Genomic DNA, 25,242 nt, shown 5'->3' with positions numbered 1-25,242 from the left:
TCAGTTTGAGGAATTAGTATTACTGCAGAGTTCACCTGTGTTTGTTATTGTTTTGTTATATTGTTACTTTTAGGATTTCACAGGGCATTTTTACGCATTTGGATTCCAAACTACTTCTCACGCTTTAGGGCCCCTAAAATGCCAGGGCAGTATAAATACCCCACAAGTGACCCCATTTTGGAAAGAAGACACCCCAAGTTATTCCGTGAGGGGCATGACGAGTTAGCGGAAATTGTTTTTTATTTTTTTATTTTTTCTTACAAAGTCTCATATTCCACTAACTTGTGACAAAAAATAAAATTTTACATGAACTCACCATACCCCTCACGGAATACCTTGGGGTGTCTTATTTATAAAATGGGGTCACTTGTGGGGTATTTATACTGCCCTGGCATTTTAGAGGCCCTAAAGCGTGAGAAGTAGTTTGGAATCCAAATGCGTAAAAAATGCCCTGTGAAATCCTAAAAGTACTCATTGGAATTTGGGCCCCTTTGCGCACCTAGGATGCAAAAAAGTGTCACACATGTGGTATCACCGTACTCAGGAGAAGTAGGGCAATGTGTTTTGGGGTGTATTTTTACATATACCCATGCTGGGTGAGAGAAATATCTCTGTAAATTGACAACTTTGTATAAACAAATGGAAAAAGTTGTCATTTACAGAGATATTTCTCACACACAGTATGGGTATATGTAAAAATACACCCCAAAACACATTGCCCTACTTCTTCTGAGTACGGCGATACCACATGTGTGACACTTTTTTGCAGCCTAGGAGCGTAAAGGGGCCAAAAGTCCAACGAGTACCTTTAGACTTTACAGGGTTGCTCACAATTTAGCCCTGCCCAAACTGCCAGAACAGTAAACACACCCCACAAATGACCCCATTTCGGAAAGTAGACACCCTAAGGTATTCACTGAGGGGCATAGTGAGTCCGTGGGAGATTTTTTTTTTTTTGCCAGAAGTTAGCAGAAATGGAAACTTTATTATTTATTTCTTTCCTCAGAAAGTGTCATTTTTCGCTAACTTGTGAAAAAAAATTAAATCATACATAAACTCACCATGCCCCTCCGCGAATACTTTGGGGTGTCTTCTTTCTAAAATGGGGTCATTTGGGGGGTATTTATTTATACTATCCTGGCATTCTAGCACCTCAAGTAACAGAAAGCTCAGAAAGTCAGAGCTGCTTAAAAATGCGGAAATTCACATTTTTGTACCATAGTTTGTAAACGCTATAACTTTTGCGCAAACCAATAAATATACACTTATTGGATTTTTTTTTATCAAAGACATGTAGCACAATAAATTCTGACACAAACTTGTATAAAAATGTAATTATATTTGAACAATTTTACCAGAAAAAGTTAAAAATACACTTTTTTTGAGAAAATTGCGGTCTATTTTGATTAATATCAGAAAAACAAAAAATGTCAGCAGCAATCAAATACCACCAAAAGAAAGCTGTATTTGTGAGAAGAAAAGGAGGTAAAATTAATTTGGGTGCCAAGTTGCATGACCGAGCAATAAACCGTTAAAGTTGTGAAGTGCCGATTTGTAAAAAAGGGCCTGGTCACTAGGGGCGGTATAAACCTGTGGTCCTTAAGTGGTTAAGCTCCATGTGTTGTGTAGTTTCCTAATGACATTTCAACTGTAGATATCATGCCATTGCCCACTTTATTGGTCATAAACATAGAACTGATAAGAAGAGTAAGGGCTCTTTCACGTCAGCCAAGGACCGGGCCAGTTATAGGGAACAAACATTGCTAGGAACTCTCATTCACCATATTTGGCCCATGCAAAGGTGCTGCCAATCACCCCACAAACTAGAGAAATTCTCATTTGTTGTGTGATCACTTCTTTAATGCTGCACCCAAAGTCATCAGTTTTTGAAAGCGCATCATGCTATGTAAACAAGATGTACAGTCGACGATATGTAGAAGGAATAGGGCATAAACATTCATAGTAATAATCATTCATCCCCCTTTATTTTGCATAGAGCCAGATAAAAGACACTTTAAAGAGTAACTAAACCTTTATATAAACATTTAATATGCTGTCCCTAATAAAACTATTTCTAATATACTTTATTAATCAATTTTCTATTTATACTACACTTTTTCCTACCTAAAGCGCACCATTCCCTGTGCGCTTAAAACTCAGTTCTCTGTACACCGCTGACAGCTCAGGGGAGTACGGAGTACATATTTTATGAATGGGCAGCAGCAGCGCTGTGAGTACGGGCAGAAGCTCATATTGCCAAGAGTTAGTAATCGTCCAGGGAGCACGGGCAGGAGCAGCAATATGCGCTCCTGCCCATACTCGCAGCACTGCTGCGGCCCCATTCATAAAATGTGTACTCAGCGGTGTACACAGAACAGAGTTTTAAGCGCACAGTGAATGGTGAGCTTTAGGTAGGAAAAAGTGTAGTAAAAATATAAAATTGATTAATAAAGTATATTTGAGATTTATTAGGGCATTAGGACAACATATTAAAAGTTGATCATAAGAACCACCAAGGAAAACCATTGTCAATGGAAGACTATGTGAGATAGGGATGTGCTGTTACAGTTCTGATGTTCCTTTCATAGTACATTAAAAGTACATTTAGTGGAGCTTCATTTGAAGAAAATACTAATGGTGACAGTTCATATTGTACAAGCTCTCCAAAGAGATGCATCTGTAATGTATGTGCTCCCTGGATCACCATAATAATTTTATTGGAACCACATGTACATCTTCTCTGATTCAAGAGAAAGTAAAAAAAAATGACCTAATCCATCCAGGTTTAGGTTAAAGGTAAAGTAAAAACAGCCTTTGAGTAAGTTACCAATCCTGACTGTATTGTGTACTTTTTAAGAATTGTAATCCCGTTTTACTGAGAACTTTTACTGAATGCATTTGTCAAAATTACAGGTGGTACCAAGGTAAAGTCCTGCTTCAAGATGTTCAGCTCCTTAAATTTAAAAACTATGGACACTTTTGACAAGAAAAATATTTTATATATGTTAGTGGTTACCTTGAGTTAAATACATTTTACTAAGCTTCAGGAAGCAATCTTTATTAATTTTTAGACCACCTGATATATTTAGTTTTCAACCTTCTCCTTGGAATGTTCTAATGTGGACAAGTCTCTGCTAGTAATACATAGTAGATATGATATGTGTCTCCAGGATGCTGCTGTCATCACTAGCTCTCAAGTATCAGCACACAATCGGTACTGTACTGATTTCTTCTTCTTCAGCCACTGAGGGATCTCTTCTTCAGCTTCAGAATTTGCCCCTCCACTACAGACTTTGTGGGTGCTCTACTTTCTCACTACACTTTTACACAGCCTGTGTGGTTCACCCCTTGCTCCTGCTAGCTAAATCATGTGTGCTTTCCTCTCTATCTGCAGCCTGTGTGATCTGCCCTCCATGAATGCTTTTTCCTTCTCCCCCCCCCCCCCCCCCCTCCTTGTTGCTATCTCCAACACAGAGAGAATAGAGAGTGTGGGTGAAGCCAGGAGCAGCACGCTGACATTTACATCTAGTAGGGCAGCTAGCTAGAAGTAGGTCTTTTACGAACGCTCTGCAGCAGTAAAATGATGGGACATGTTTAATGAGGACTGTTGAGAAAGCTCCTTAATTTGGAAGCTAGGAAACAAATGAATAATAAAAAAAATACTTCAGTGCAAAGGTGTTATTACTTTTTAAGCTGAAAAATCCTCCAATCCTATTGCATCATATTAGTTCTTCTTTCTTCTGTGGTCCAAACAGAGTCAACAGCAGAACTTGTTACAAACTCATTTGCTTCCCTTTCTTCCCAGAATTCCAGAGGGGCATGTATGGCCTATAAGTCTCTTCACGCCAATTAAGATGCTCTCTCCCCAAGTAGAGATAGTACCCCCCAAATCCTGACTTAGGCCTCTCACCCAGTTAAGCCAGTACTCTCTGCTCTGCACTGATCAGGGGCAATCCCCTCGAAGCAGCTGTCTGCAGATGAGATGCTGGCTTATTTAATATCCAAGTTGTCTCAAGGCCTATTTATAGGGTTGAACATTGACTTAGGATAGGATAGGTGCCTTACATCTGGTGGCATTAGAGGCGGAGCTTGTTAAGAGCTCATTTGCATCCCTTTCTTCACCTTTTTTTATTGTCACCATCAGGTTCAAGGATAAAGAAAATAATATATCCACTTGGGTTTATGGGAATTGGTGCCTCCCTTTATTATCCCCAGCAAGCGGCTACAATTGCCAAGGTAAGACTTATTTCTTGTGGGTTATATCTTTGAAACGTCCTACAGTAGGTGTGTTTTAAGAAACTGCAGTTTAGATTTTCTCCACTAGGAGCACAAATGTTATTTGCTTAGTCTTCTTGGTCATATTCTGACCTTTTATAGTCAGAAGTTTAGCAGCAGCTGTACAGGGCAATGCATTGCAGCATATTAGGGAAGTCTTATATACGACACACTAGATAATTTCTGCATTCAATACAGTTCACTAGCCATTGGTAAAATGCAGTCGTTAACATGAAACTGGGATACACATAACTCGTTCATAATGGAACTTCTAATGTAACATGGCCACTTTCAGCTACTGTAATAAAATTATAATGTTTGTGAGGAACAGAAGTATGTGAACACCCTGCGATTTTGCAAGTTCTCCCACTTAGAAATCATGGAGGGGTCTGAAATTCACATTGTAGGTGCATTTCTACTCTGAGAGAGAACAAAAAATAAAAAAAATTCAGGAAATCACATTGTATGAATTTCAAAGACTGTATTTGTCTTGCACTGCTGAACATAAGTATTTGAACACCTGAGAAACAGCAAGAATTTTGGCTCTCAAAGACCTGTTACTGTGCCTTTAAAAAGTCTACCTCTACTCCACTCATTAATCTAACTTAGTAGCACCTGTCTGAGCTCTTTAAAGACCCCTGTCCACCCGTGTCAGTCAGACGCCAACTACTACTGTCAAAAGACACCAGAGACAGAATTGTGGACCTCCACAAGGCTGTAAAAGGCTACGGGGCAATTGCCAAGCAGCTTGGTGAAAATAGATCAACTGTTGGAACAATTGTTAGAAAATGGAAGAGGCTAAAGACGACTGGGGCTCCATGCAAGATCTCACCTCGTGGGGTATCACTGATGATAAGAAAAGTGAGGAATCAGCCCAGAACTACAAGGGAGGAGCTTGTCAATGACATGAAGATAGCTGGGACCACTGTTTCAAAGGTCACTGTCGGTAGAACACTACGCTGTCATGGTTTCAAATCATGCATTGCACAGAAGGTTCCCCTGCTCAAGTCATCACCTGTCCAGGCCCCTCTGAAGTTGCATCTCAAGAACACCATCCCTACTGTGAAGCATGGGGGTGGTAACATCATGCATTGGGGGTGCTTTTCTGCGAAGGGGACAGGACGTCTGCACTGTACTAAGGACAGGATGAATGGGGCCATTTATTGCGAGATTTTGAGCAACAACCTCCTTCCCTCAGTCAGAGCATTGATGAATGGTCGTGGCTGGGTTTTCCAACATGACAACGACCCAAAGCACACAGCTAGGATAACCAAGGAGTGGCTCCATAAGAAGCATATCAAGGTTCTGAAGTGGCCTAGCCAGTCTCCAGACCTAAATCCAATAGAACGTCTTTGGCGGGAGCTGAAACTCCTTGTTGCTCAGCGACAGCCCCGAAACCTGACAGATCTAGAGGAGATCTGTGTGGAGGAGTGGGCCAAAATCCCTATTGCAGTGTGTGCAAACCTGGTCAAGAACTACAGGAAACGTTTGACCTCTGTAATTGCAAACAAAGGCTTCTGTACCAAATAGTAACACTGATTTTCTCAGGTGTTCAAATACTTATGTTCAGCAGTGCACGACAAATACATTCTTTAAAAATCATACAATGTGATTTCCTGAATTATTTTTTTAATTCTGTCTCTCAGAGTAGAAATGCACCTACAATGTGAATTTCAGACACCTCCATGATTTCTAAGTGGGAGAACTTGCAAAATCGCAGGGTGTTCAAATACTTCTGTTCCTCACTGTAATTAACTTTGCACATTTATCATCTCTGCTGAAGTGCCCTTGCTGCTCAACTGTGGGATTTTATTGAAAATTTGAAGCTCAAACACTGCATATTTTCAGTGGGATTCCAAAATGGTCGTATGCCAATCAGTGGGGTGGGATGGCAAAGAAGATACAATCATGACTTTGGGAGAGGTTTTTGTTTAAATTAGAAAAAAAAAGTAGGATTTGTGGCTTTGGCAGTTGTAATTGTTGACCTCAGCTGGAGCTAAGCTTTAGGGCTGTTTCACACGAGCGGATGCCGTGCGTGACATCCGCTCCGTGAATGACAGCTAAGACCCGATGCAGACTGCAGAGGCACGGAGCATTAACATGACTGATAATGCTCCGTGCCTCTCTGTGATCTCTTTACTACGAAATCACAGTGACAACTTTATCTCCCTGTGATTTCGTAGTAAAGAGATCACAGAGAGGCACGGAGCATTATCAGTCATGTATGCTCCGTGCTTCTGCTGTCCGCATCGGGTCTTGGCTGTCATTCACGCAGCGGATGTCACGCACGGCATCCGCTCGTGTGAAACAGCCCTTACACTGGGAAAACCCAGAGCTAAAGGCCCTTTTACATGTTCTATGAACTTTCATTCCCGATCATTGCATCGTGTAAACATGTCTGCTGGTCAGACATTCATTTATCAGCTGATTGCATCTTTTATGCAGACATTAGGATCGTCGGTGGCTGGCAGCACATTACCCCATGTAAATGAGGGTGTGATGCCTACAGTAATGAACCTGCATATGACCAGATGATCGCGTCAATTGTCAATACAGGGGCGTAACTACCATAGCGGCAGATCATGCGACTGCTTGGGGCCCAGGGCAATAGGGGGCCCAGTCTTAGTTGGGATTATCTCCTCTTCTACTGGAAGTGAAAACTTGGTCAGGACTCTACGCTCTAGAGGAACAACTTTTAGCAAATGAGGCAGTGGAAAAATGGCCCAAGGGTCACTGAAAGGGGTTTAAGTAGAAACCCTTCAGTCCTGTGTGGGCAGCCTGGTTTTATCCTTGCTACGGGGCCCTTAGTTTTCCATGTACGCCACTGGTTCCATGTGAATAAAACTAAAAGAGCAGCAATCAACTTGCAATTTGCTTTTTATGAGCAGGAAATATTCCTAAGGGTCTATTCACACGTCCGTAGTGCATTGCGGATCCGCAAATTGTCCCCATAGAACTGCCTATTCTTGTCCGCAATTGCGGACAAGAATAGGACATGTTCTATTTTTTCCGAAGCCGCGTACCGGAAGATCAGGGCCGCGCTCTGGAAATGCGGATGTGGAGAGCACATAGTGTGCTCTCCGCATCCCTTCGGTCCCCATAGAATGAATGGGTCCACACCCGTTCCACAGAATTGCGGAACGGAAGCGGACACATTCACGGACGTGTGAATGGACCTTAAAGGTGGCTTGTATTACACTGCCCAAGGATCGGCCAGATCATCGCTGACAAGCATTCATAGAAACGCCCGTTAGCGATTATCTACTTGTGTAAAGGTGCCGCCAGAAGTCGCGCTACATTTTTTCCAGAACAGTAAAAATACTCCTCTTACAATTTTCGCTGAGTATTTTAGCCGAGAAGGAGTATGAAAGTTGAAGTCATTTTAAATACATCATACGTAGCCTGCACTTGCCCACATCTGCGTTGGAGCCTGCGTTTGGATCCTCTGTCACAGATTTTGTCAACAAGACCAGACAAGAAATCCTTGCATGCAGGACTTTTTTGTCCAGTAAAAAGACAAGATCCTGAACGGAAACTGAGGGGACTCCATCATAGTCAGTGGAGTCTGTTCAGCTCTGTTCTGTCAGTTAGGCTGGAGTCACATGACGTTTCTGTCATACGTGTAACATACATGAAAAAACGTATTCTGTAACGGATACCTTAGTCAGATGCCATACTGTGGAATCCATCACCAGAGCCTTCCATTGTACAAAAAATGTATACATTTTTTTGGCTGGACTTTGCAGGATGAAAAGACGTGGTACACTACGCTTTTCCATCCGGAAAAAAACTTATACATTAACATATATGTTGTTGTTGTTTTTTTTTCTTTACAATGGAACTCTATGGTGACAGATGCCACAGTATGGCATAAGTCTGAGGCATCCCTTAACGTATAATTTTTTTTGTATATGTTAAATGTATGACAAAAATGTAATGAGAACCCACTGTCTGATCCAACAATTCCGTTATCTTAATCGTTCTGCTCATCTAACGGAACAGAACAACAGAAATAAATAGTGCAGGTGTGAACATGGCCCAAGAGGTAGGTATTTATGCAGGGGACCTTTACTGGTCTAAATAACATCAGGCAATTATAGCCAAGTGATTAAGTCCAGTCCATATAACCTATACACTGCACTACATACATCGGTGTGTGATGTATGGGGTGCAGCGTGTGATGTCTGTAGTGCAGTGTGTGATGTCTGTAGTGCAGTGTGTGATGTCTGTAGTGCAGTGTGTGATGTTTGTAGTGCAGTGTGTGATGTGTGTGGTGCAGTGTATGATGTATGGAGTGCAGTGTGTGATGTCTGTAGTGCAGTGTGTGATGTATGTTGTACAGTGTGTGATGTGCATGGTGCAGTGTGTGATGTATGTTGTACAGTGTGTGATGTGCGTGGTGCAGTGTGTGATGTATGTTGTACAGTGTGGGATGTCTGTAGTGCAGTGTGTGATGTTTGTAGTGCAGTGTGTGCTGTGTATGGTGCAGTGTGTGATGTCTGTAGTGCAGTGTGTGATGTCTGTAGTGCAGTGTGTGATGTATGTTGTACAGTGTGTGATGTGCGTGGTGCAGTGTGTGATGTATGTTGTACAGTGTATGATGTATGGAGTGCAGTGTGTGGTGCAGCGTGTCATGTATGTGGTGCAGTGTATGATTTATATGGTACAGTGTGTGATGTATGTTGTACAGTGTGTGATGTGCGTGGTGCAGTGTGTGATGTATGTAGTGCAGTGTGTGATGTCTGTAGTGCAGTGTGTGATGTATGTTGTACAGTGTGTGATGTGCGTGGTGCAGTGTGTGATGTATGTTGTACAGTGTATGATGTATGGAGTGCAGTGTGTGGTGCAGCGTGTCATGTATGTGGTGCAGTGTATGATTTATATGGTACAGTGTGTGATGTATGTTGTACAGTGTGTGATGTGCGTGGTGCAGTGTGTGATGTATGTAGTGCAGTGTGTGATGTCTGTAGTGCAGTGTGTGATGTATGTTGTACAGTGTATGATGTATGGAGTGCAGTGTGTGGTGCAGCGTGTCATGTATGTGGTGCAGTGTATGATTTATATGGTACAGTGTGTGATGTGTGTGGTGCAGTGTATGTGTATTATCAGTGAAATTGCAGAAGGCCTCGATAGTAAGCTGTGTCTTTTTGCTGATGACACAAAGATTTGTAACCGGGTTGATGTTCCTGGAGGGATACACCAAATGGAAAAGGATTTAGGAAAACTAGAGGAATGGTCAAAAATCTGGCAACTAAAATTTAATGTTGATAAGTGCAAGATAATGCACCTGGGGCGTAAAAACCCAAGAGCAGAATATAAAATCAGTGATACAGTCCTAACCTCAGTATCTGAGGAAAGGGATTTAGGGGTCATTATTTCAGAAGACTTAAAGAGGACCTTTCACTAGAATAAAACATCTAAACTAACTATACAGACATGGAGAGCGGCGCCCAGGGATCCCCCTGCACTTACTGTTATCCCCGGGCGCCGCTCCGTTCTCCCAGTATAGGCTCCGGTATCTTCATAGTTAGGCTCCACCCAGGGGAACCTGACGGCGTCTCCTTCTCCCATGCTGTAGCGCTGGCCAATCGCAGCGCTCAGCTCATAGCCTGGGAGGCTTTTTTCTCTCTCAGGCTATGAGCTGAGCGCTGCGATTGGCCAGCGCTACAGCATGGGAGAAGGAGACGCCGGCAGGTTCCCCTGGGTGGAGCCTAACTATGAAGATACCGGAGCCTATACTGGGAGAACGGAGCGGCGCCCGGGGATAACAGTAAGTGCAGGGGGATCCCTGGGCGCCGCTCTCCATGTCTGTATAGTTTGTTTTATTCTAGTGAAAGGTCCTCTTTAAAGGTAGGCAGACAATGTCATAGAGCAGCAGGAAATGCTAGCAGAATGCTTGGGTGTATAGGGAGAGGCATTACCAGTAGAAAGAGGGAGGTGCTCATGCCGCTCTACAGAGCACTAGTGAGACCTCATTTGGAGTATTGTGCACAGTACTGGAGACCATATCTCCAGAAGGATATAGATACTCTAGAGAGAGTTCAGAGAAGAGCTACTAAACTAGTACATGGATTGCAGGATAAAACTTACCAGGAAAGGTTAAAGGACCTTAACATGTATAGCTTGGAAGAAAGAAGAGACAGAGGGGATATGACAGAAACTTTTAAATACATAAAGGGAATCAACAAGGTAAAAGAGGAGAGAATATTTAAAAGAAGAAAAACTGCTACAAGAGGACATAGTTTTAAATTAGAGGGGCAAAGGTTTAAAAGTAATATCAGGAAGTATTACTTTACTGAGAGAGTAGTGGATGCATGGAATAGCCTTCCTGCAGAAGTGGTAGCTGCAAATACAGTGAAGGAGTTTAAGCATGCATGGGATAGGCATAAGGCCATCCTTCACATAAGATAGGGCCAGGGGCAATCCATAGGATTCGGTATATTGGGCAGACTAGATGGGCCAAATGGTTCTTATCTATGTTACTATGTTTCTTCTTACTGTATGGAGTTTTGCTATTGGTTATTGCAGGCACAGGCAGCATCGGTGCGCTGCCTGTGCCGTTCACAGCACGCCCTGCGCTGATGAAAGACAGGGAAAAGTCTAAAGCGTATTGGTATGCCTTAGACTTTTTTTAGGGAGTAAAACAGCCTGAACAAGCGTCTATGATGCTTGTACAGGCGTTATTGCGACCTCTGAGTGCCACCGATTACCCGATGAACGGGCAAACACTTGTTCATCGGGTAATCGCATCTTTTGTGCACTCACAAAAATCATTGTTTGCCAGAAGCCAATCATGCCGTCTAACCACGCACTGCTACCTGCAAATAATGATTCTGTATGGAGATTAGCGATGCTTTTTTCCTGACAATCGTCTGCTATATCTAGCAGTGTAACACAGCCATTAGACAGAATTTGGTTGATGGTTGAACAAACAAACATTTGGTGAAGACACAGCTATGGTCCATATTGGCCCTACATGTTCAGTGAAACCGGGCGATGGACAAAAATTATTGCAAAGAAAAATATTGAACAACAGATCTTTTGTCCGACTATCAGACAAAAATATTAAAAACAGCTGACTTCTTTTCAGATGTTGTTGGGCTGTCATCACTCTGCTAAAATGATCGTTCGTTGTTTATATTTCACCCAACGGATGCTCATTTTGGTTGAAATCGTCCATTTTGATCAACTTTAGACTAATGTGTATGGGCACCTTAAGAAAAAAGTCATTTCTTACTGGAATTTCCAACAACTTCATGGAGAGGAGCTTCATTCATGGTCAGTGAGTACTGCTGATGTGCCCAGAAATAATGGATGTGTTTTGCCTGCACAGGTGTCTTCTCTGGCCGGACTGCTCGACACACAAAGATCCTTCTATGACTGAAGCAGGACCTCACAGCTTATTAATAGTTTAGTTTCTGGGCTTCATCTGATGAATTCAGTTCTTAGTTTTTTGTTTTATACTTGTTTAGAGAATAACATCCATCTTTTCCTGTTCTATCAAACCCTACATGCAATTACAGTATGAATGAGTAAACCTTCCACGTGATGAAGATAGACAGGGAGACTTGGCTTGATTATGACTTTGCTTATTCTAGCTCCAAGTGGGTTTCATACAGCCCATTGATATAGAATGAAGAGAACTCTGTGCACAGCATATCTGCCAACAGACAAAATACTTATTGTCTCATGCGCTGGAAGAAAGCACTATTTGTTCAGCGGTATTTTATTCGTGCCCAGCTTAATAGACAGTCAATTTGGTTTTACTTTGAGTCACTGTCAGGACCTAATAGGGAGTTTCATTTCTTATGGAGAAGAATGTCTCGAAATATAAGTTCACTTAAAGGCCATTTAAAACTGTACAAGATTAAATGAAAAACAAGCATTTTTGCATTTTCCTTTCCTCTTGCAATGCCCGGACTTCTGCATTGTGCTGCTTTCACACAATCCTGTGATGGATGAAGCTTCATAACGTCGAGGACGTCACATTGGTCCTCATGTATGTACAGAAGCACCAGTAAGCACTGACAGAAGAGAACTATGAAAGATGTGACCACCAAAAGCTCGCGCGGGGGGGGTGAATGAATTAATAAAGAAGACATATGGAGACATAAGAGAATAGCTATGATCCAGTGCAAGGTGAAACATTGAAATATGGATTAATTTAGCCCTAATTACTGTACATTAATGGGGAAACCCCTTTGAGTCTAGTAGTAGACAAAGATTGTGGTGTACAATCCAGGCAGATGAATGGTGAAGGCACTTCCCGACCTCACAAAACCTCTTATACTGTGTGAAACGTAAAATACAAAGCATTCAAAGAAATGCAATTACAGAACAGAGGAAGTTCTCTTTTTTTCTCAGAATATTCAAACATTAGACCGCCCACTTGTGTCTGCTCGTTTGACGCCCGATCGCCGGCACATTTACGTTGACCACAAATAGCCCCAGTCTAAGGCTTCTTTCACACATCAGTAAATTGAGGAGGTGTGCTGTCCTCGGGGAACATGTATCCATTGATTTTAGTGTGTTTCTTCACACATCCTTGTTCTTTCACCGACCATGGGTCAGTAGAAGAACAACGGAGACATGCACTACTTTGGTCTGTGATGCGGGCCAAACATGGACACTGAAGTCTAGCATAGCATCCATGTTATGTCAGTGGTTTTCACCTACCATTTGTGATGTGATGACACATTGACGTCACGGACACAGTTGTGGGAAAAAGGTCTAACTCTTCAATCACAGTGCTGAATGCTAAGTATATGCTGATTTATCTGGTGGATCTTTTCCTTATTGAAGTCATTTGCGCAAAATACCACCAGGGATAGAATCTGCTTTGGTTTAATAAAATAAAGCCCAGCAAGCCGTCGGAGCGGCCTGCTACAGTATATCTGATTCACTGCTATAGTACATCTGGCCAGTACAGTGATGAATGGCATGCAGCTGTCTAAATGACACCCAGTTATTTATTTGCCTTTTTTTTTTTTTACTTATAGTTTTTACAAGAGAAAGCTGTTGCAGTTTTAATAAATGAGGCTCAATAACGTATCTAAATAGTTACCATCTGAGGAGGGAGATGTGATATTTATAACATATGGACGTTACTTCCTCGTGTACACTGACGCCTGACCCTGACGCCTGACCCTGACGCCTGACCCTGACGCCTGACCCTGACGCCTGACCCTGACGCCTGACCCTGACGCCTGACCCTGACGCCTGACCCTGACGCCTGACCCTGACGCCTGACCCTGACGCCTGACCCTGACGCCTGACCCCGACGCCTGACCCTGACCCTGACCCTAACATCTTAGTTTGACTTATGCTCTTCATAGGTCAGGGTCAAAGTTAGACTTCCTTCACTTGGCAGTGTCACAAACGATTTTAGGTTTACTGTGGTTTTGTATGCTACATCACATAGATGAACAAAAATCCCAAGCTCATACAAGGCAAGCTGGTAGCTCAGTGGTAATGCTGTTACCCCATGTCCAGGCTTTCTGAGTTCAAAACCCCTTTCAGCCTCTAAAAAATGTTTACATTTTATTATGCGTTAGATAAGAGGCAAATTTAAATGATGTGTGACGCTGATATCTGACTACCTTCACTTGTCAGGGTCACAAACGATTTTAGGTTTACTGTGGTTTTGTATGCTACATCACATAAATGAACAAAAATCCTAAACTCATACAAGGCAAGCTGGTAGCTCAGTGGTAATGCTATTGCCCCATGTTCAGGCTTTTGGTGTTAAAAACTCCTTTCAGCCTCTAAAAATTAAGCCCTAGATAAGAGGCAAATTTAAATTATGTGTGACGCTGATATCTGACTTCCTTCACTTGTCAGGGTCAAAAAGGATTTTAGGTTTACTGTGTTTTTTGTTATACTACATCTCATAGATCAAAAAAATCACCACCTTTGCTGTCTAAAGCTATAGCTTAGTGGTAAGACACTTGCTTTGCATGTAGTGTTCATGGGTTCAAAACCCCTTTAAGGCTTTTAATAAAATTTATATTTTATAGAGCTCTATATCAGAGACAAATTCAAGTGGTGTGTGATGTAAGTAGTCCTATTTTATTTAGAGTACATGGGCAGCACTATAGTAAAGGGGGCGCTAATTTACTGTATCTTCATCTATTTCCAGATGACTGAGGTTTTTTTCGTTTTTTGTTGTCTTGAAACAGTCATTGTACAATATAATAATGTATTCTTATTTCTTAGCAAGGAGTCTAAATATCAGATCTGTAAATCACTTGATTGCAATTATTTGTCGACATCTACCCAAACATAAGCTGCAAAGATATGACCACTAGGGGTCTCACTAGTCCACTGTGGTTAGGCATGGTCCAGCTCTCCCAGCAAATACAAGCATAGTTTGGGCCTGTTCTGGAATAGCTGATGAGGAGACTTGCCAGATTCATTGTCTCTTGACAGATATGCAAACCAAATGATCTTACTGTAAGTCTGCTCTCCTCCGCTATCTTACATGGCTTATACATTGATTCACCTCTATCAAGTGTGTATGCAGTTCCAGATTAGCTAGAATCACTGTATTTCTGGGACCCCTGAAAAAGTTGATTAGTCACTGTATACAGGGAGTGCAGAATTATTAGGCAAGTTGTATTTTTGAGGATTAATTTTATTATTGAACAACAACCATGTTCTCAATGAACCCAAAAAACTCATTAATATCAAAGCTGAATATTTTTGGAAGTAGTTTTTAGTTTGTTTTGAGTTTTAGCTATTTTAGGGGGATATCTGTGTGTGCAGGTGACTATTACTGTGCATAATTATTAGGCAACTTAACAAAAAACAAATATATACCCATTTTAATTATTTATTTTTACCAGTGAAACCAATATAACATCTCAACATTCACAAATATACATTTCTGACATTCAAAAACAAAACAAAAACAAATCAGGGACCAATATAGCCACCTTTCTTTGCAAGGACACTCAAAAGCCTGCCATCCATGGATTCTGTCAGTGTTTTGATCTGTTCACCATAGAGTTGTTGCGATACCAAATTTTTGATTCGGTTTCGATACCATGAAAAAGTATTGCGATACTCGATACCATTCGATACCACGCGAAAAAAATAAACAAAAAAAGCCACGTGCATTCCTCATTTTTAAAAATGGCGAATCGCGCAGTTTTTATTTTATTTTTTCTGTTCCGGCATTCACCACCTAGATTTTTTTTTTATATTTTAATAGTTTGGACTTTTCTGACGTGGCGATGTAATATGTTTATTTATATATTTTATATGTGAAATTGGGAAAAGGGGGGTGATTTATACTTCATATTTTAGTGTTTTTTTTTTTTTCACTTTTTATTTAATAACTATTTCCCCCCTTAGGGGCTAGAACCTGGGATCTTTCATCCCTTTTCCTATTCACCCTGATAGATCTCTATCAGGGTGAATAGGACTCCACACTGTCCCTGCTGCTCTGTGCTTTGTGCACACAGCATCAGGGATGTTACCATGGCAACCAGGGCTTCCTGGCTGCCATGGTAACCGATCGGAGCCCCAGGCTTACACAGCTGGGGCTCCGATCAGAAGCTGCCACTGCACCACCAATGAGGGGGAGTGGAGAGGTCCCTGTGGCCACTGCCACCAATGATTTTAATACTGGAGGGCTGAGAGGGGCCGGCGCACTGTGCCACCAATGATTTTAATGGGATGGGGGGATTGAGGGGGGGGGCACACTGCACCACCAATGATTTTACCCCTTTATACAGGAGGCGGGTACTAGCAGATCAGCGGCAGTTAACTGCCGCTGATCGCAGCTCCCTGTCAGGGGCAGGGTGCCGGCAATGCGATTCTGCTGCCGGCACCCGCCTCCTGTATGTGTTAAAGACTACTGTATATGAGTCCAGACTTTCACTATTAGGCCACACAGAGCGGCGCCCAGCGATGTCTCAGCACTCACCATTTAGTCCTGGGCGCCGCTCCGTTCGCCTGCAGTGCCCCATTACTGTCTCCTCTCCTGCTCCACATGCTGCTGATTACTATCGGAGCGATGGGAGGAGACATCAGCTTCACTAGTGGGCGTTCCTTCTCCCTGGCTGTAGCGCTGTCCAATCGCAGCGCAGGAAGAAGGAACGCCCACTAGTGAAGCTGATGTCTCCTCCCATCGCTCCGATAGTAATCCTATCATTGGTGGCGCAGTGCGCCCGCCCCTCCTCCGCCCCTCTCTTCTCATTGCCGCCCCTCCTCCACCCCCTCTCTTCTCATTGCCGCCCCTCCTCCGCCCCTCTCTTCTCATTGCCGCCCCTCCTCCGCCCCTCTCTTCTCATTGGTGGCAGCGGCAGCAGCACAGGGGGAGGGAGGACAGCTTCCTTCTCCCCGTGCTGCTGAGAGAGAACATGAGCGCGCCGATAGCAGCGCGCTCATGTTCAGAGATACTAGACTGCGCAGAAGCGCAGCCCAGTATCGAAAAAACGGAAATCCCGGTATCGTATCGATACCGGGACAAAAGTATCGATTGGGTATCGAAATTTCGATACCCGCAACAACCCTAGTTCACCATCAACATTGCGTGCAGCAGCAACCACAGCCTCCCAGACACTGTTCAGAGAGGTGTACTGTTTTCCCTCCTTGTAAATCTCACATTTGATGATGGACCACAGGTTCTCAATGGGGTTCAGATCAGGTGAACAAGGAGGCCATATCATTAGATTTTCTTCTTTTATACCCTTTCTTGCCAGCCACACTGTGGAGTACTTGGACGCGTGTGATGGAGCATTGTCCTGCATGAAAATCATGTTTTTCTTGAAGGATGCAGACTTCTTCCTGTACCACTGCTTGAAGAAGGTGTCTTCCAGAAACTGGCAGTAGGACTGGGAGTTGAGCTTGACTCCATCCTCAACCCGAAAAGGCCCCACAAGCTCATCTTTGATGATACCAGCCCAAACCAGTACTCCACCTCCACCTTGCTGGCGTCTGAGTCGGACTGGAGCTCTCTGCCCTTTACCAATCCAGCCACGGGCCCATCCATCTGGCCCATCAAGACTCACTCTCATTTCATCAGTCCATAAAACCTTAGAAAAATCAGTCTTGAGATATTTCTTGGCCCAGTCTTGACGTTTCAGCTTGTGTGTCTTGTTCAGTGGTGGTCGTCTTTCAGCCTTTCTTACCTTGGCCATGTCTCTGAGTATTGCACACCTTGTGCTTTTGGGCACTCCAGTGATGTTGCAGCTCTGAAATATGGCCAAACTGGTGGCAAGTGGCATCTTGGCAGCTGCACGCTTGACTTTTCTTAGTTCATGGGCAGTTATTTTGCGCCTTGGTTTTTCCACATGCTTCTTGCGACCCTGTTGACTATTTTGAATGAAACGCTTGATTGTTCGATGATCACGCTTCAGAAGCTTTGCAATTTTAAGAGTGCTGCATCCCTCTGCAAGATATCTCACTATTTTTGACTTTTCTGAGCCTGTCAAGTCCTTCTTTTGACCCATTTTGCCAAAGGAAAGGAAGTTGCCTAATAATTATGCACACCTAATATAGGGTGTTGATGTCATTAGACCACACCCCTTCTCATTACAGAGATGCACATCATCTAATATGCTTAATTGGTAGTAGGCTTTCGAGCCTATACAGCTTGGAGTAAGACAACATGCATAAAGAGGATGATGTGGTCAAAATACTCATTTGCCTAATAATTCTGCACGCAGTGTACAGAGCTGTGTCCTGGATTATACATATGTACTGTATATATGTGTATTATACACACAGTGTGCTATAGCTTCACCACACTGAGATCTGCCCATAAAACTGATGTACATATTACTGCTTTATCCACAGACACAATATATGATCATACAGATCGCAGTACTATCTGATAGCTTCTAAGTATAGAAAAACCATGTGGTAATGTCCCTATCTGGTTATGTTATAGCTTGGAGGTTATATTAATGGCTTTGCATGTAGATATCCCAGGTTGAAGTCCCCAGAAAGACATATTTTTTGTTTCTTTAATAGCATATACTATAATAAATAATATGTCATTACCCTGTAGGATACCAGCGCTGTACATGTATGCCGCTGGAAACATGGTCACAAATCCCAGCGTCGTACAGGTACAGCGTTCTGATCGGGCGGCCACAGGAGCTACTCCCTCCCGATCAGCTGCAGGGGTCCGGCAGTCACTGATAGTTGGACCCCTGCTGTATGCACCGGCATTGGTGAAAACACTGATGACGGCTCATTAATCCTTGCACTGCCGCAGTCAGCGCTGACCGCTGCATGTGCGGTATCCTGCCGGGTGCAGGGTGTCCATCGGGTCCCCGTGGTGCTGTGACGTCAGCCTGCTGTCTAGCCCTGTCAGTCAATGGGGGGAAGGGGTGTGTGCAGAGCACAGGGGGTGTTACAGAGCATTGCTCAAAATATTCAGCCCCGCCTCTGAGTGCTCGAATTGTTTATTTGCATATGAATAAAAACACAGATATCTCTGCAGCTATTTATCATACATAATCAGCATAATGAGCCCTACCAGGCAGTATGTATGGTCTAATAGGGTTGATTCTGGTGCTAGAGCCTCTTTAACCTCTTACGGACACAGGGCGAACAGTTACATGCCTGGACATGGGGCAACAGCATTACCACTGAGCTACCAGCTTGCCTTGTATGAGCGTGGGATTTTTGTTCATCTATGTGATGTAGCATACAAAACCACGGTAAACCTAAAATCGTTTGTGACACTGACAAGTGAAGGAAGTCGGATATCAGCGTCACACATCATTTAAATTTGCCTCTTATCTAGGGCTTAATAAAATGTAAAAAAAATTTAGCGGCTTAAAGGGGTTTTGAACACAGAAACACTGGGTATGAGGCAATTAATTGCTTTACCACTGAACTATCAGCTATGCGCTCGTATAACATTGTAATGTGTTAGCTTATAGCATTTTAGGCACAGAGCTATAAGCTGAGCAATAGATTTAGCATACAAATACATAGTATATCTATAACTCATTCTAACTTTGACCCTGACCTATGGAGAGCATAAGTCAAACTCAGGTGTCAGGGTCAAGGGTCAGGTGTCAGGGTCAGGTGTCACATTGGCATTATTTTGATACTTGACTATAATATCTGACCATGTCCTAAAATGAACACTGTATGGCTGGATCAGATCTGGTATACCATGTCGTGCTGTAGGGGGAATGTTACACATGGGCATCTGCAGAAAAATACTGACATTTCATTTACTTTAGATTTTATATGCCGAATTATTATACCAGTGAATCTTTGCGTAAAACCTTGGTAGCGTGCTTTAAGATTTATATGATAGCTTTATATGTTACCAGTCTCCTTTATTATTATATGCTGTGTCTAACTAAAAGCTGTATGGACATGCAGTATGTGGTACTTGATGCACCATTTCCATGTAGGCAGCACATATCCAATAAAATCTTTGTCATTTTCACTGACACAAAAATGGCTGTAAAACTTCCCTATACATGTACTGTATGTCCTGCTCACTGAAGTGGACGCACATGCTCAGTTCCATCCACAACTGCCTCCAGCTGCAATAGGAAAGACACACTCCCTGAGAACTTGCATGCCCGCTAACCTGCCAGCAATGGGAGCAATGAATGGGGATATCTCTGGATCCGTGAGGCACAGCGCTGATGCTAAGTTTGTTAGAAAGAGACTGTCACATCCTATATGATATCGGATTTTCATTTTTCATTAATCATGAGATAACCCCTTTAAGTTTCTGGATGAGAAATAGACCCTGGTGTTCTCTCAGTAGATAGAAGAGCTGTCACAGATGGCACATGTATTCTGTTGAATTTGAAATGCTCGTTCATCGGGCAGTTCAGATTTTTAAGCATGTCTAATTATGATCTGCTGTCCGCAAACCACTGTACAGCATGGCGACGAGCGTTGGCATAGTGATCGCTGCTCCCCATACTGCGGAAGAAATTGCCTGATGTAATAGCAGCGGTCTCCTCCGCTAGCTAGCAAGCGATTGCTGGGAGGGAACGCTTGCTGATCTACTTGTCTAAGGCTACTTTCACACTAGCGTTAATATTTTCTGGTATTGAGATCCGTCATAGGGTCTCAATACCGGGGGGAAAAAAACGCTTCCATTTTGTCCCCATTCATTGTCAATGGGGACAAAACGTAACTGAACAGAACGGAATGCTCCAAAATGCATTCCATTCCGTTCTCATACTTTCCGTCCTGGGATGCGGAGCAAGACGGATCCGTCATGACCCACAATGCAAGTCAATGGGGATGGATCGGTTTTCTCTGACACAATAGAAAACGGATCCGTCCCCCATTGACCTTCAATATGGAGTTCATGACGGATCCGTCTTAGGCTACTTTTACACTAGCGTTGTTTAAATCCGGCGTTCAATTCCGACACCGGAACTGCCCACCGGATCCGGAAAAACGTGTGAAAACGGATTACATTTGAATCCTGATCAGGATTTTGATGACAATGAAAAAATGCATTGGAAAAAACGGATTCGCCATTTATGGACTTTAACTTTTTTTTCACATTTTTCTGGTTTAACATGCAAAAGCCGGATCTGGTTTGACTGAACACACGGCGCCGGCGTCAATGCAAGTCAATGGGAAAAAGACCGGATCCGGCGTTCAGTTTTTTTGGCCGGAGGTAAAAATACAACATGCTACGGTTTTCTGAAAAGCCTGATCAGTCAAAAAGACTGAACTAAAGACATCCTGATGCATCCTGAACGGATTACTCTCCATTCAGAATGCATGGGGATATGCCTGATCAGTTCTTTTCCGGATTTGAGCCCCTAGGACGGAACTCTATGCCGGAAAAGAATAACGCTAGTGTGAAAGTACCCTTAGGTATGTTAAAGATCTGTTCATAACGGATGCAGATGGTTGTATTATCAGTAACTGAAGCGTTTTTGCTGAGCCCTGCCGGATCCAGGAAAAACGCTAGTGTGAAAGTAGCCTTATATAGGCTTTACAAGTGAAGGTTCACCAAATGTGCTTTATACCGGTGCGCTGTGTATAATGTTTTAATAATGTATGCACTTTTTCTTTCAAGGACACTGGTACTGTCTTGTATGACTGGAGTCTGCAAGGATTTGTTACTTTAGAGTCTTTGTGGAAAGATGGTGGGAAAAAGAAATCCTCCAAAAAACATGAAACGGTAAGATTGTATCTACCTGGAGGCTATACAGCTATGCATATTCATGAAAATAAACCAATGTAGAAACTGGCATTACTGTATTTACTAGTCCATTATCATCCTCTATAAGGTCTTGCTGCAAAAGTCACCTGAGGGCAAAATGCTAGTATGCTTATGTAAATGGGCAGGTAGTTATTAATACTCTTGCTATGTACATCCAATATTACTGATCTTTTTTTCTTTAAACACTAAAGGTGGATTTAGACAATCGATAATCGTTTAAGCGATCGCCGACCCGAGCGACTACCGACCGAACGTTCTAGCAGACAACTAGCATTTAAATTAAAGGATTATCATGTAAAAAATTTTTATTTCCGATCGTAATATCATTGATACGCCTGCCTACACAGGGCTTTCTATCATCATGCTCATTTACATAATGCAATTCAATAGCGACAAATGATTGTACTTGTTCGCATCAACGATTTCACAGACGTTGAGCGAGTGTTTTTGGTCAGATCGCTTAATCGTTAGAAACATTTACATTCCACAGTTCTCGTCCATCTTCCATCACTTGCGTTCTAATCGTAATGATTATGTGCTCGTCTAAGTCCACCTTTTAGTCCTTACAAATGTAAATTGACTCTCAGTTAAGATCCTTTTACACAGACCGATCATAGGGTCAGTTACCGGGGATGAACATGTTTAGAAATGATCATTCCTGATAATCCCGCTGTGTAAAGGTATCTGCAATCACCCGACAAATGTTTGTCAGGTAATGGTATCATTTGGCAGGCACCTAAAATCATCATTTATAGGCAGCATATGTTCCTGTTTAAACAGGGATCTGCTACCTGAAAACTATTCTCTGGCAGTATAAATGTACCCCCGATTACCCAATAAGCGAGCGTTTCTGTTAATAGATCATTTGTGCGGTCACAAAAATTGTTTGCCCGCTGCAGATTGTGCTGTGTAAACGCGATCTGCTGCCGGCAAACAACTAGTCAGTATGGGGACGAGCGATGGCATTAGTACACTGCGTGCAGAATTATTAGGCAAATGAGTATTTTGACCACATCATCCTCTTTATGCATGTTGTCTTACTCCAAGCTGTATAGGCTCGAAAGCCTACTACCAATTAAGCATATTAGGTGATGTGCATCTCTGTAATGAGAAGGGGTGTGGTCTAATGACATCAACACCCTATATCAGGTGTGCATAATTATTAGGCAACTTCCTTTCCTTTGGCAAAATGGGTCAAAAGAAGGACTTGACAGGCTCAGAAAAGTCAAAAATAGTGAGATATCTTGCAGAGGGATGCAGCACTCTTAAAATTGCAAAGCTTCTGAAGCGTGATCATCGAACAATCAAGCGTTTCATTCAAAATAGTCAACAGGGTCGCAAGAAGCGTGTGGAAAAACCAAGGCGCAAAATAACTGCCCATGAACTGAGAAAAGTCAAGCGTGCAGCTGCCAAGATGCCACTTGCCACCAGTTTGGCCATATTTCAGAGCTGCAACATCACTGGAGTGCCCAAAAGCACAAGGTGTGCAATACTCAGAGACATGGCCAAGGTAAGAAAGGCTGAAAGACGACCACCACTGAACAAGACACACAAGCTGAAACGTCAAGACTGGGCCAAGAAATATCTCAAGACTGATTTTTCTAAGGTTTTATGGACTGATGAAATGAGAGTGAGTCTTGATGGGCCAGATGGATGGGCCCGTGGCTGGATTGGTAAAGGGCAGAGAGCTCCAGTCCGACTCAGACGCCAGCAAGGTGGAAGTGGAGTACTGGTTTGGGTTGAGGATGGATTCAAGCTCAACTCCCAGTCCTACTGCCAGTTTCTGGAAGACACCTTCTTCAAGCAGTGGTACAGGAAGAAGTCTGCATCCTTCAAGAAAAACATGATTTTCATGCAGGACAATGCTCCATCACACGCGTCCAAGTACTCCACAGCGTGGCTGGCAAGAAAGGGTATTAAAGAAGAAAATCTAATGACATGGCCTCCTTGTTCACCTGATCTGAACCCCATTGAGAACCTGTGGTCCATCATCAAATGTGAGATTTACAAGGAGGGAAAACAGTACACCTCTCTGAACAGTGTCTGGGAGGCTGTGGTTGCTGCTGCACGCAATGTTGATGGTGAACAGATCAAAACACTGACAGAATCCATGGATGGCAGGCTTTTGAGTGTCCTTGCAAAGAAAGGTTGCTATATTGGTCACTGATTTGTTTTTGTTTTGTTTTTGAATGTCAGAAATGTATATTTGTGAATGTTGAGATGTTATATTGGTTTCACTGGTAAAAATAAATAATTGAAATGGGTATATATTTGTTTTTTGTTAAGTTGCCTAATAATTATGCACAGTAATAGTCACCTGCACACACAGATATCCCCCTAAAATAGCTAAAACTAAAAACAAACTAAAAACTACTTCCAAAAATATTCAGCTTTGATATTAATGAGTTTTTTGGGTTCATTGAGAACATGGTTGTTGTTCAATAATAAAATTAATCCTCAAAAATACAACTTGCCTAATAATTCTGCACTCCCTGTAAATGCAGCAGTCTCCGCCACCAGCGAGCAGCTTCCTTCCCAACAATCTGCTGCTGTATCGTCCCGTGTAAAGGGACCTTTAGAATAAACTGTTTTTAGTAGACAGATGCTGAGGCAAGAGTGCAGGAGAGGTCCAGAGTAGAACCTCCAACAACACTAATGATGATCTCACCCCTGCCTTTGAAGGCAATAACACTATGACACAAGCATCATATGTACTAGCGCTCCTATAGGTGACATATAGGCAAATCAATGAAACCCCCCTGATAATATCATGAGCACCAGTGTCATCGTCCCTTCTGTGAAGCCTTATTGGGCACACACCAAGTCTTTGGAATGGGCAACCTTTCTCCAAGGTGCAGCCACCACAGTTCTCTGCCAGCTGAAGGTCACTGTGCTCAATTTATAGAACTGCCAACCTCTTTCTTTATTGACAGGGCTAGGTTTTAGCATAGCTATCTCACCTGGCCCTGTCAATGAAGATGGAGCGGCTGGCAGAGGAAGCTCAAGAGGATAAAGGGTGCACAGAATGACTTGGGCTCACCCTTGGTGCACTTAAAAGTACTTTCTGTCCAGAATGAACCGACGGGTCACTAAATGAAAATTATCATTACATTCAGCTGATCTAGCCCTACAGGACATTGTGCTTAGAGTTTGGCAGTGAATCGACCAGTGACAGACTCCTTCCCTTTCCATTTCCCAATAATGGTGTTTCCTGCCTACTCCAGCATAATATTCATGAGGTATCTTCCGTGCAAGCAGAAGTCTCTCTTCCCCTCCCTCTCAGCAGTATGATCTCTTACTGCCTTCTCAAACAGCAATGTTCCTCTTTAAATGTGGCTCTTCAAAAAAAATGGAAAATTGTGGTGTCATTATAGTGAACAGGCTTTCCCTTGTGCCATAAATACCTAACAAGTTCTACCTCTGAAAAATGCCATAATCTGCATAGACTTTAATGGAGAGGTGGCCCCAATCACTCAAGAGTCAAGCTCTGGCGCGACCACTTTACATTCTGTGGATATGCCATAAATGCTTCTTTTCTTTTGAAATAGTTTGTAGGATGATTATTGCTGCAGAAAATATTTTGTGTAAAGTTCAGCTAAATGAAATATGAATTGTCTTAGGATGTGAAAAAGCAGAACTGCTATTACTTTGTGATTGGATTTTCATGTTATTTCAGATTCATAAGTATAATGGAAATGTCACATTGAGAGAAGAACACAATGGCCACAGTTGAGGCCTAGTGTAAAATAACATTTTCAGTATTCAAATTTTCAGAGAAAATAAAAGTA

At 42.6% G+C, this 25,242-nt stretch overlaps 1 protein-coding gene across 1 annotated transcript in view; it reads left to right on the top strand.

Moving 5' to 3' along the window:
- APOO (apolipoprotein O) overlaps window positions 1-25,242 on the top strand; it is a 153,032-nt gene that overhangs the window by 102,103 nt on the left and 25,687 nt on the right. The window contains exons 6-7 of the mRNA XM_040423651.1: window positions 4,145-4,236; window positions 21,308-21,412. Of these exons, the coding sequence (XP_040279585.1) occupies window positions 4,145-4,236; window positions 21,308-21,412 (197 nt within the window). The remainder of the gene's footprint in view (window positions 1-4,144; window positions 4,237-21,307; window positions 21,413-25,242) is intronic.

This window comes from Bufo bufo, chromosome 3, assembly GCF_905171765.1.
Source record: "Bufo bufo chromosome 3, aBufBuf1.1, whole genome shotgun sequence".
Taxonomy (NCBI): Eukaryota; Metazoa; Chordata; class Amphibia; order Anura; family Bufonidae; genus Bufo; species Bufo bufo.
Note: the sequence above shows the minus strand (reverse complement) of the source record. Positions and strands in the feature narration are given on the sequence as shown.